Here is a 13,723-nt window from a genome sequence, read left to right as displayed (position 1 = left end):
ATTATTTCTAAAATATTTGAGCGAGTAGTGTGTAACCAACTAGAAAAATATAACAAAAAAACATAACATTATTGGTAATAATCAGTATGGATTTAGGAAGGGCCGAAGCACTGTGCATGCTATTAATGAACTAATCACTAAAATAAGCAAATGCCTCGATGACAAGGAGAGTGTATCCGGTATCTTCGGTGAGCTCAGTAAGGCATTTGATATGGTAAACCATACGCAGCTGCTCCTCAAATTAGCTTCTTATGGCTTCCATGAAAAAACCTTTAAACTGGTTCAACTCGTATCTCAAAAATAGGAAACAGAGGGTAATTGGGTTGGGTTCTTTGGGGAAGGAGACCAGACAGCAAGGTCATCGGTCTCATCGGATTAGGGAAAGATGGGGAAGGAAGTCCGCCGTGCCCTTTCAGAGGAACCATCCCAGCATTTGCCTGGAGTGATTTAGGGAAATCATGGAAAACCTAAATCAGGATGGCCGGACACGGGATTGAACCGTCATCCTCCCAAATGCGAGTCCAGTATCTAACCACTGCGCCACCTCGCTCGGTCAGAGGGTAATTATACAACATAAGGGCGACCCCGGGGTCCATACTAGACCCATTACTATTTTTATATTATATAAATGACATGCCACGCAAGGTAACTTCAGATATGATTTTGTATGCACTTGACTCAACAGCAGTAGTCTGCTGCAAAAACACTGAAGAATTAGCACAGAAAACAAAACAGACTCTTCAAGAACTAGAAAATTGGATAAATAATAATGCTATGAAACTAAAACGAACAAAAACACAAATTGTACACTTCAGGACCAAACAAACTGTTGAATATATAACATAGTTAAGTTATGAATGCAGAGAACTGATAACTGCAGACTCTGTTAAATTTCTGGGAGTGACCATAAATAAAAACTTGTCATGGACTGATCATGTGGACTGCTTACTGAAGCAGTTAAATAGCTTTGTTTATGCAAGGAGGGTTCTAAATAAAGAAACTGACTTAGCCATTAAAAAACTGTGAATCATGCATATTTCATATCAGTTGTAAGATACGGCATAATTTTTTGGGGAGTTGAAAAAGGAAGCCTCCTCAGTGTGTTCAAGCTACAGAAAAAAATTATCAGAGCTATGTCTGGAAGAAATAATAGACAATCATGCAAACCTTTATTTGCAAGCCTTACTTACTGACAATTCCTTCCATGTTTATATATGAAACACTTCTCTTTGAGTTAAAAACCCACATCTTTTTGACATAAATTCATTTACACATGCTTATTAAACAAGGCACAAACAAGATTACATGTAAACTTGCCACAGACTAGCATTATTTGAAAATACTCCATATTAGGTGGCTTTGAAGCTTAGCAATAAAATGTGTTCAAAGTTGAAGGACTGCAAGCTAGAACCCACAGGTGTAAACATTGAAAAATATTTAAAAAGCAAATGCTACTGTAGTGTGGATGATTTTATAAACAAGGAAGACAAGTAAGAGATATTGTTTTGTTTTCCTGTTTTTTCTACATTACATTCTATGTGTATGCTTATGTTCCCTTTTAATGGAGATATATGTTCTATTTATATGCGTCCATACTTATAAACTATGTATCGTCTGATTGTGTATCTAAATATCTAGATGTATACATATATACTACTTTTATGAAAGTATATGCTCTTTGAAGTATCTCCATATTTATAAACTAGAGAAACAAATATGAAAAATACTTAAAAAGAATGATTTTAAACCACTGGAAATTTTAAGAAAAAGGAAGAAATTTAACATGTAATTATCTTTTTATGTTGTAACGTGCTTCTGGGAGCACCCATATGCTTTATCTTAATGTATCTTGTTTTAAGGTATACTTAGGTAGGCACAGAATTATTCATTGACAAGTCACCAATGTTTCAATCGAATGATTGTATATAATATGTCATGTGACAATAAAGATTCTATTCTATTCTATTTCATGGCCTCGATGTGGAGGCTGAAACCTATCATGGACTTAAATAAACTATATCCAAGCAATTGGAGTGGCCTTTCATTCATAAAATTCTCAAGAGATCTTTCATTAATAAAATTCTCAGATGTTCATTATAGTCCATATACCTAAAAATCTTGCAGTGGGAAATGGGTCAGGAGGCCAAGAACCTATGAACAATAACAAATATTCCACAGTCAGAAAGCATGCTAGAAGTAGCCAAATCAAGCAACAAACAATTCAATGCCCTTTTTCACCTTTCTTGTCCAATTCCAGAACAAATTCATTCTGAAACAAAATCTCTTACGTGATTTGTAACAAAATTACACAAAATATTTATTTCTATTAACCCACTAAAGCCTCTCATAATTCCACAAGCCTTTCATAGTTCACTGTGATTTTCCTGACGTTTCTAGCTAAGTGAATTTCCCTTAGCATTTCCAATGTTCCATGCTTTGCAGACAAATTACCAGCCTGAAGAAAATCTGCAAAACAACCCAGTTTTCCTTTTGTATGAATAAGGAGATCATAGTTACATTACAAAATGTGGAGATTACATTGCAGTAGCAATCAAGGAGCAGAAAACAAAACTGGAATCCCAAAAATCCATGGGCAATAACATAAGCTACCAAAGTCAGCGTGCATGCCTGAGGCATGCTGCGAGTGCACTCCGACACCACCACCACCACCACCACCACCACCACCACCACAACAACAACAACAACAACAAATGTTTTTTGAAAGATTAGTAAGTAGCAAAACAAGTGCCCCACTGTGGAACATAACCAAGTCTTGCCAGTTGACAAGAAAAACAACTTGAGCCTGTTGTGAGAGATGCAAACAAAGAACACAATCAACATAGATCACATCAAGCAACTGCCTTCTAACTTGAACATACTATAGTTTCAAACCACTGCAAGTCCATGTTAATCTACTTAGTAGGTGATATCCCACTTGCCTGAGTCCAGTGACCTGAGCATTTTGTAGTAAGCCTGGTGCCTAACAGTGTCACAAGCATCAGATTGTTACTGGAAACCAGATGTTGGAGAGTGGGAACATCACTTCAGACATTAATCTTCAGAAGGGATGGGCATCTTGACAAATTCTAGACGATGAGGAGATAACCACAACCAAGTGTGACAGTAGAACTGATTTTAACTTTCCTTGTAAAGAAAGCACCCATCTTTGGCAGCAAATAAGAATTTTGGTGGCCTTTTCCTGCTCATAATTGGCAGACAGTGATGATGTCAATGTTCCTCACAGGCTTGAGAGAGGAGAGAGGACAGAAATCATAGGGTGAATGTTCTGTGGTAGTAAGTTAGGAGAGAGTTGTAGGAAGGACTGAAAGTAAAGGCTGTCGTAATGTGGAGGGAATCCAGACGGCATCTGGGGGCAAGAACATATACAGGTCTGGGAGCAGTGCTAAAATTATAAATAAGTGAAAATCAAAAGAGAATTATCAGTCATCATAATACCCACACTGGCTATGAATTATGTGAACTTAAGTCATTAAACAAACTCTTTATTGGCTAGGAGTTACATGACTGAAGTCATAAAAATGCTGTCTTATTCTTTGTGTGGCTGCACAATCAATCTTATCGTGGCACATCGAAATCTTACAATGTGGACCCTCTCATTAGATGCAGTCCAAAATTTGGTGCAAACCTGTCCTTCCTGAAGCCAATGCCTTACATCATGGCCACAGTTAAACTAATTTTCAACACACTGCAAGTGATGACTGTCAATATTTGAAGTAACTAGGGGTGAAGATGAGAGAAGTGCACCAAATAAGTGTTTTGGCTATGACTTGAAGGCTGTTGTGCATAACTGGCACAGTAGATTAGAGAGAATGAGTAGATTTTGGAGTGTTGCATTTGACAACACACTACCAGTTTTACTAGAAGCAAGCAAGATACAAATGCTCTGGTTCAGTAATTTCATAAATTGTTGGCAATGAACAAAGAAAATTGGGTGAAGTGGAACAGTGAGGTGGGAAACAGATTACAGAATGAGGACTAAAGAGGGAGTGATAATAAGAAAAAAAAGGACTGCTAAATATTGATACCAACAATATTCATATTCATGAGTATGCATGGCAGTCTGCATAATGCTTAATCAACCAAGATAAACTTTCAGGAGGAGACTCACTCAGCGCAAATAAATTACTCTTATCAGGTAAGTTGTAAAGAAAACTGCCTGGAAAAATCTATTACAGACACAATATAAGGAAGTAATAGTGACAACTTCCCAACACACGGGACACAAGACTTATACAAGGGGGATACAAATGAAACTTGGTCACTATTGTAAAGTAATGGTACCAATTTTATTAACTCAAAAACGTAATTATACACAGTACACATACTCCAAAATAGTCACCAGAACTATTGGCACATTTATCCCAATGCGACACTAACCAGTCGATTCCAACCTTGAAGACGCTAGTAGGCTGCTGTTGGATCCAGTCACACACTTTTTCGTCAGTTGCGAATCGATGTCCATGAATAGCTTGTTTTAGAGGTGATTCTGCGGTTGTTCAAGACTAAAGCACTCACTTCTGCAACCATTTCCAGTGTGATGACACAATGAGCCTGTCCAGGACGACCACCGTCTTCCACTGACCCACCCACACCCCTCAAGGAATCGTTTGCACCATTCCACAACACCTGAACGACTCAGACTGTACTCACCGTACATAGCCTTCAACCATCGCTACATTTCACGGCCTCCAACTCCCTCCGCCGCCAAAACTCGAATAACTCCTCGTTGTTCCTGCTTACTTGCTTGCATGTTCAGTAGTGGACGATAACTTGTGTGACCACCTTCTCTTCGGCGTGAAACCCCACTGGCACTATGCAACATCAAATGGTATGCACGCGTCATTCTCCCTACCAACAGATGGTGTAGGCCAAAGGTAGACGCTCTGACCAGGCTTCATTTGAATGAACCTCCTCATATTTCCTTCAATCAAGTTGCAGCACTTTGCAAGAATTTGAACTGAAATTAAAGGAATTATTTTGCTCTAAAAAGAAGCTGGAGAAGTGTAAGAGAGTGATAAGATTATCATCAGTACAACAATTCCTATCCCTCGATGGAGCAGTACATAAAATAAGGAAAAGGCAACCACTCACCAACAACAGATAACTGTGTGGAGCACAATAACATATAACAGAAAATGGCATTCACACTAGCTTTTTTCGTTACAATAGCACACACATTCACACCTACAAAAACCCTAGCACACAATCCCGTAAAGTGCTCAACAGCTAGTGTGAAAGCTGTTTTCTGTTATATGTAACTGTTTTCCATGGACTGATCCGTCATAGCTGAGCGACTGCTTTTTCCTTATTTTACACACAACAATTCACATTAGTATAGATGATTTCATGGGTGAGGCTCTTTAACACACCATTTGAAGAGCAAGAGCAATGATTGACTATTTACCTCCTAGATCTCAAAAATCAGTCTTGAGGTTGGATTCCATTGGGAATCATGAGCTCAGTGACTGCAATATTAATATTGTAAACAAGAAAACTGGCATCATCGATTCTAAGAAGTTTGAAATCATGTATTACATGAAAGCGATTTCAGTCGCTGTGTGACGATATCCAGTGCAAATATTACAGTATTGATGACTCACGTAATAAAAGCACATTTTACAACTTCAACATGGCTGTTTTAATACATGCTTTTATTACGTGAGTCTTCAAGACTAATATTTGCACTGACGGTGTCACACAGTGACTGAAATTGCTTCCAAGTAATAAATGATTTCAAACCTCTTACGACTGATGATGGCAGTTTTCTTGTTTACAATTAAAAATTTTTGTTTGTAACAAAGAAAGAGATGATTCAGCTGCATGCTAAAATATCTACAGTAAATTTTTATTGTGATTTTGAGGGACAGTATTACTGCAGAACCAATAACATGAAAGGCAAAATATATTTAGCAATGGACCTTGCCACTGGTGAGGTGGCTTTTGTACCTCAGCAATACAGATAGCCGTGCAACAATAATTGAATAATTGATGGAATCTGCTACGAGGCCAAACATGGTTCCTGAAGAGGTGCCGCAGCCTTTATAGCAGTTGAAGGGGCAACAATCTGGACGATTATCTGATCTGGTCTTGTAAAATCAACCAAAATGATTTTATTGTGCCCATATTGTGAATAGCTGAAAGCAAGGGGTAACTCCCAAAGGAAAGCAGGCACTGTATGATTAAATCATGAAGGGATCCTCTTGGGTAAAATAGCCCCCATTTGGTTTTATGGGTAGGGACTACACAGGAGGTTGTCATCACCAGAACCAAACATGATATTATAGAGGTCGGAGCGAGTTAACATTAGATCCCTTAATCATGCAGGTAGGTTAGAAAATTTAAAAAGGGAACTTGATAAGCTGAAATCAGATAAAGTAGGAATTATTGAATATCGACGGCAGGAGAAACAGAACTCCCAGTCAGATGAATAAGGGTTATACAAACAAAGTCACATACGAGTAATGCAGAAGTGGGTTTAATAATGAATAACAGAATAGCACTTACGCTACTACGAACAGCTGGTGAACACATTAACGTACCCAAAATAGACGCTAATCCCACAACTGCCAAGTAGTACAAGTTTATTTGCCAACTAACTCCACAGATGATAAAGGGACTGAAGAAATAAATGATGAGATAAATAATATTATTTAGATATTTAAGGGAGACAAAAATTTGATTGTGATGAGGGGCTTGGAATTTGATAGTAGGAAAAGGAAGAGGTGGAAAACTAGTAGGGCAATACAGACTGGGGGAAAGGAATGAAAGAAAAAGCCAACTGATAGAACTTTGCACAGAGCTTAATTTAATCATGACTAACACTTGGTTTAAGAACCATGAAAGAAGGCTATGTACACAGAAGAGCCCTGGAGACACAAGAAGATTTCAGATTGATTACGTAATGGTAGGATACAGATTTTTACAGCAAATAAAGCAAGTGGGAGGGAATACAGACTTTTGAGGGGGAGAGAGAGAGAGAGAGAGAGAGAGAGAGAGAGAGAGAGAGAGAGAGAGAGAGGTTGGGTTGTTGTGGGGAAGAAGACCAGACAGCGTGGTCATCGGTCTCATCGGATTAGGGAAGGACGGGCAAGGAAGTCGGCCGTGCCCTTTTGAAAGGAGCCATCCCGGCATTTGCCTGGAGCGATTTAGGGAAATCACGGAAAACCTAAATCAGGTTGGCCGGACGCGGGATTGAACCGTCATCCTCCCGAATGCAAGGGGGAGAGAGATTCCAAAATGATTAAGCAGGTACAGCTAGAAGGCAAATGCAAAGATTTAGAAGCATGTTTCACAAGAGTAAAGACAGATGCTGCCTACACAAAAATTCAAGTGCCCTTTGGAGAAAAGAGAAGCAACTGCATGAAATCAAGAGCCCGGATGGAAAGCCAGTACAAAGCAAAGAAGGGAATGCTGAAAATCGAAAGGAATATATAAAGGAGGTAGCCAAGAGAAATGAACTAGAAGGCAATGTATATAGAAAGGGAAGAGGATGTAGATGAGAACAAGATGGGAGATACGGTAGTGTGAGAAGAATTTGGCAGAGCAATGAAAGACCTACATGAAAACAAGGCCTGCTAGTAGTTAGTTAGTTGGTTAGTTAAGTTACGTGTTCCATTGATCAATCTTGTGGTAACTGTTACGATGTAGAACATGCAAAGTGAATAAGTATTTTGTATGGAGTAGACAACATTCAATCAAACTATCGATAGCCTCGGGAGAGCCAGCCACGACAAAACTATTCCATCTGGTGTGCAAGATTTATGAGACGGTGAAATACTGTGAGATTCCAAGAAGATTGCAATAATGCCAATTCCAAAGAAGGCCAGTGCTGAGATAGTTCAAAAAGTCACTGTTGCAAAATACTAACACGAAATCTTTACAGAACAATGGAAAAACTGGTAGAAGCCAACATCAGGGAAGATCAGTTTGGATTCCAGAGAAATACAAGAACACGCAACGCAATACTGACCCTAGGACTTCCCTCAAAAGATTGGTTAAGGAAAGGAAATCCTACATTTATAGACTTAGAGAAAGCTATTGACAATACTGACTGCAATACTCTCTAGAAATTTTGAAGGTAGCAGGGGTAAAATGCAGTGAGTGAAAAAGCTAAACATTTGTTAATATCAAATACACATTCAAGTCAGCAGACTTTTTAGCCAGAGTAGCCACAGTCTGGATATATCATTTTGAAGATAAGACCACTGAGTTACGTATTGGTACCCTACATGAATTTTTGACTATTGACTTGTACAGATTGCATTTGCTGATGCACCTAAAATGTTGCAAAACTGATTGTGCTTATCAATAAAGGACTTACAGCTGAAGCAGTCTAATCTTCTAAACAGATTTAAGTGTCAGGGAGTCTTTTCTGAAGGTATTTGTCTAGAATGTGATCATGTATGGAAGGGAAACATGACTATAAACAGTTCAGGTAAGACAACAGAGGCTTTCGAAATGTAGTGTACAGAATAATGCTGAAGATTAGATGGATAGATTGTGTAGCTAACAAGGAGGTACTGAATAGAATTTGTTAGAGAAGAAATATGTGGCACAACTTGACTAAAAGAAGGGATCAGTTGATGGACACATTCTGAGATGACAAGGGGTCACCAATTCAGCATTGGAGTGAAGAGGCTTGCATAGGAGGGAGTGGCATAGAGAGCAGTATCAAACCAGTCTTTGGACGGAAGACCAACAATGTATGTAAAAACGGATTCAAGTCCCACACCCTTCGGGTTAAGGGATATTGTGCTGAGCAGCTGTTTGAATACTGGGTTACAGTAATGGATCAGGAAACACACAAGCTTGTAATGGTGTTAGTTACAAGGATTTATCATAAGCTTCAATTATCACATAGAGGCAGCTCTTAAAAGAGTATGCAGACTTAACCGCTAGACAGACTTAACCAAACTAAGACTACAAGGTGTATCCATATGTTGAAACTTCATGTGATGATATTATTTGATGACCTTATGCTAGGCCAAAAGACTTATACTTAATTCAAAAGATAAGGTGTATTCAAGAGCTGAACCTCCATTATCATGAGTGCTCTATCCTGTTATTGTTGGTTGGCTTGTTGATTTGGGAGGAGGGGACCAAACAGTGAGGTCATCCATCCTGTCACATTAGTGAAGGATGGGGAAGGAAGTCAGCCATGCCCTTATGATGGACCATCACAGCATTTGCCTGAAGCAATTTGGGGAAATCACAGAAAACTTAAATCAGGATGGCCAGACACGGGTTTGAACTGTCATCCTCCCGAATGCAAGTCCAGTATGCTAACCACTGCACCACCTCCCTCAGTCTGCTGTTGTTGTTGTTGTTACGGTTTTCAGATCAACGCCTGGTTTGATGCATCTTTCCATGTTAGACAGTCCTGTGCAAGGCTCCTCATTTCTGCTTAACTAATTACAACTTACATCCATTTGGAAAACAACTTGCTGTATTTTTATCCTCCACACTGTCTTCGTTACCAGACAGACAAATCCTTGATGCCTCACCATGTGTCGTATCAATTGGTCCTGTCTTTTAGTCACGTAGTATCATAAATGTCTTTCTTCCCCAATTTGATTCAGCACCTTCCCCTCTATTATTTGGTTTACCATAATTCTTATACAGTATCATCCATATTTCACATCCATGCAAGCTACACTCCACACAAACATGTTCAGTAAAGACATCGAAACACTTAAATTTATATTAGATGCTGGCGACTTCCTCTTTTTATAAATCATTTTCTTGTTATTCCCAGTCTGCATTTTATATCCTCTCTACTACAGCTATCATCATGTATCTTGCTGCCCAAACAGCTGAACTCGCCTAACACATTTAGTGTCTCCTTTCCTAATCTAATTTCCTCAGATTCACCAGATTTAATGCAACTACATCCCATTACCCTTGTGTTACTTTTATAGAGTTTCATCATCAAATATCATTTCAAGACAGTATCAATTCTGTTCAATTGCTCTCCCAAGTCCTGTATCTTCTGTGACAGAATTACAATGTCAAGCCTTTTATCAACAACAAATTGGATCTCGCGTAGATTACTACGCTCACAACTAAAACGCTGCAAAAACAAAGAAACAACGATTCTGAACATTACTGAAGAAGAAACAAACAAAACTGGTGATCCAGAGCAAACTAAACCCCAAGAAAACAGTTATGGCAGAAATAGCAACACTTTAAAATCACTGGGCAACAAATTCTGTTATTACAGTACCGTACTTCCTCACAGAAGCGGCAAACAAGGCACTTTCTCAATAACAACTGAATACAGATGCATTAGATTAATTTGTGTCAACACTGCCTGCAGCAACAGACATTAGCTTCAAAAATAAAACCTCTCTTGACTTGGCTTTTGTGAAGGATTCTTCACAGAGAAAGCAATAAAGTACCACACAAATGAAATGATGGCAAAACTATACAAAAATAATTATGCTGTGGGTAGATATTTTCTGACCTTGCCAAATCAGTTTTTGACTGTGTCAATCACAAAATTTTACTTGACAAACTGAAATATTGAAGTGATCCTCTTGCATGGACAGACTGTCTTAACAGAAAGAAAAGGTTCTTACTGACAGCCTGTGTCACAGGCATGAAGTTATCCTACGAAACATAACATTGGGGTCGCACAGGCACTGATACTATGTCTGAACCACTAGAAGTCTGAATACTTCGAGCTGCTAGTTTTCATTTATGGCAACTGCCAACTTTTAAGATCCAACAATATTACATGTAGCACAGTTGGAGTGTTTTGTTGTTCCCAAATGCAATGTTGCAATCTTTGGTCCACTGCAAGCACACTTCAAGAATGAGGGTTATGCATTGCAGTGAAGTAGGTGACAGTTTTGCTTTTGCACATGATCAGTCAACAGGAGGTAAAGAATGCTCATATTGTTTAATCCCCATAAACATGAGCACAAAAACAATAGCATAACTTATTTCTATAATGATACTTCAGGTAACAGTAACCATGACCATACAAGCATACAAAGTAAAGTTGAATAATAAACTGTTCAGGACAATTATAATGTATTGAGTTGTTTAGTTATTATTTTCTTCAGTTCATACTACGAAAGTTCCTCTTTGAAAAAAGTAACAATGAAATTAATCATATGGAGTACACCTGGAATCCAAAACTTTATCTGTTTTCATTCCTTTGAGATCTAAAACGTAAGTGGCAATGTCATCTAACGACAGCAGCAATCCTCAGAAATATTGCTTTCGATGGTATGTTACCTACACAGATCACTTTGAAACTTCCTGGTAATCAAACTAAAACCCAAGCATTTGTCTTTCACAGGAGATAGTAACATCATCCAAGCTTTCCAGCCACATCTCATCTCAGGGGCTAGCTAGTACCTTCAGTCAGCTGATATGTATCCATTATTTCTAAAACAACCCTCTTCCTGGGACTCTAGGGTAAAAATAAAGATAGAAAACGGTTCGCTACAGCTAATCTATTTGGAGGTGAGACCCACTAGAAATGGAAAAATGTTGGCCACTGGCAAGAGGGGTCAAGTTAAAATCCCAGACAGGCACACAGTTTTAAGCTGTATATGTAGCTAATGCAATGCCACAGTACAAAATATTCATTCTGATAATATTATTATACAACACTAAATATCTGTTTAAATACGTTGTCACAGTTAAAACACATCTGTGAGATATTGCGTTTTGTAACATGCAAAATAACCTACATAAAAATACTCACAATGTGTATCTTCAGTCTGTACCACATCACATAAAATCTATTAAAATTCTCTATTACAGTAAAGTGTGTAAAGTAAATCTAACCTCTGGACTTCACTGCACTGTGCACACTTATTACTTGATAAGCCAGACCCATAAGTAATAACAATACTATGGTAAAAAATACTGCAACTCTGTATGGACCAGCAAATCCCGAGACATAGCACGTAACCAGAAGCCAAACACCATAAGACATCATACAGAACTGTCGTGCTATCTCCCGTTTCCAAGACATTTTCACCATTACGATGTATCCCGCAATGGCTGCAAAAACCTGTTCAACAATGATTCATTTTAAACATTCGTACACTGTGTTTATGTAAGTAAATGCAACATTCCAAATGATTACTACAGACTGAACGAAGGCATATTCTCAACAATATCATGTCTATATCCTTTCAAACATATTTGAGGCACATACAATAGTATACAACATTAAAGTCTACAGATGAAAGTTAACTGTCATATACATATGCTATTCAATAATTAATCAAACAGCCAGTTTCCATTGTATAACAAAACAAAGCCTTTTAATTTGAAATGAAATAAAAATCAGTCGCTCTAGCAGATACTTCTTAACATTGTCACATAACAACATAGAAAAAAAACCAGTAATCTGGATATAAAACTCACCACATACTGATTAACTAATCCTGTAATAAAAGAAACTGCTCGACTAGCAAAGAATCCAAGACGAAGAATCAGACATACCATAAAACTTGGAGTGTAGTAGTACACAAAAAGCAAAATTGAAACGCTAGCAAAAAAGCCCACAATGTAATTTATGTATTTAACAGTAATATCGCCAATTATTTCAGATAAGTTATCAACTATCTTGATAGGTGCTAAAACAATGCCAATTATCAATGGCGTTGACGAAGCTGACAATGAATCAATCCATCCCTGCATTGCGGTAGACAAGGAATACTTGAAAGGATGCAGCACGGAACCACATAAAAGAGCCCATATTAAAGGTTTGATAAAAGGTTCCAAAACGTAAAACAATGCCACTCCCGCAATGCAACAAACAAACAGAAAAAATAGGGCAAGGGCATTGTACAGAGCTTGCTTTAGAGCTTTCTCGTGGCCCTGGGGTAATCCACCTAAAAAACTAAAGACATTATCCAAGGGAGATGTAATGAGTTCAGCACTAGACGTATTCTGTGACATGATTAAGCTTAGGGCGTTATTCTCTTGGATTCATACGGTGAGCGAAGTTACACCCACTTCCTAAATTTAAACCTGACGCAACAACACACTGTCCACACTGCGACAAAATGTGACACACAGTGCAGCCAACAATCCGACGATAAGAGTACATGTGATACGATGTTTCAACTTCGCGTCCAACACATGGAGCGTATCAAGAGATTTAAATGTGATACCGGTATCACAAGTGTGGACATTTAACAACCGAGTTATTTCAGTTTCATTACTTCTGAGTGGAATGTACGGGTACAAAATTAAACAACAAGCTTAATAAGTGATGACAGTAGTTGCGACGCTGTAAGGAAATAATTTGCCGTGTAGTTCAATGAAGCATTTATCCTGTAGGAAACCCTTTAATATCCCACTGCAATAATGTCGAGCTTATTCAGACATTTAGGCTACGGTGCATTTTACGTCGACGTTAAAATCATTATCAGCTGCAAATATGTGGTAATCTAAAATATGAGCACGTTTTATTGTCTAACCATCAAAAAATATGATTTCACATTTCCAGCTTACCATATAGGCTACAATTTCATATACCAATAATCCATTTTCGATTAATATAGCGTTTTATGTTCAGTATTAGTATATCGCCTTGTCTGTGACATCATTTCTGTAACATACAAATGGTCCTTTGTCACCAGGATTTCGTATATGTCATGTCCTTCAGTAGATGAGCACATGTTTATTAAATGGGAGCATTTTAGGTTAGGCTTCACCATGACTGTTACTGACA

At 38.2% G+C, this 13,723-nt stretch overlaps 1 protein-coding gene across 1 annotated transcript in view; it reads right to left on the bottom strand.

Annotated features, from left to right (window-relative positions):
• Positions 1 to 13,051, bottom strand: part of LOC126481073 (transmembrane protein 245) — a 255,825-nt gene extending 242,774 nt beyond the window's left edge. The window contains exons 1-2 of the mRNA XM_050104559.1: positions 12,409 to 13,051; positions 11,821 to 12,049 (exon numbers count right to left, since the gene is read on the bottom strand). Coding sequence (XP_049960516.1) covers positions 11,821 to 12,049; positions 12,409 to 12,945 — 766 coding nt within the window. The 5' untranslated portion in view covers positions 12,946 to 13,051. The remainder of the gene's footprint in view (positions 1 to 11,820; positions 12,050 to 12,408) is intronic.
• Between the last annotated feature and the right edge of the window lie 672 nt (positions 13,052 to 13,723).

This window comes from Schistocerca serialis, chromosome 5, assembly GCF_023864345.2.
Source record: "Schistocerca serialis cubense isolate TAMUIC-IGC-003099 chromosome 5, iqSchSeri2.2, whole genome shotgun sequence".
In the NCBI taxonomy this organism is placed as follows: domain Eukaryota; kingdom Metazoa; phylum Arthropoda; class Insecta; order Orthoptera; family Acrididae; genus Schistocerca; species Schistocerca serialis.
This window is presented reverse-complemented; position numbering and strand designations above follow the sequence as displayed.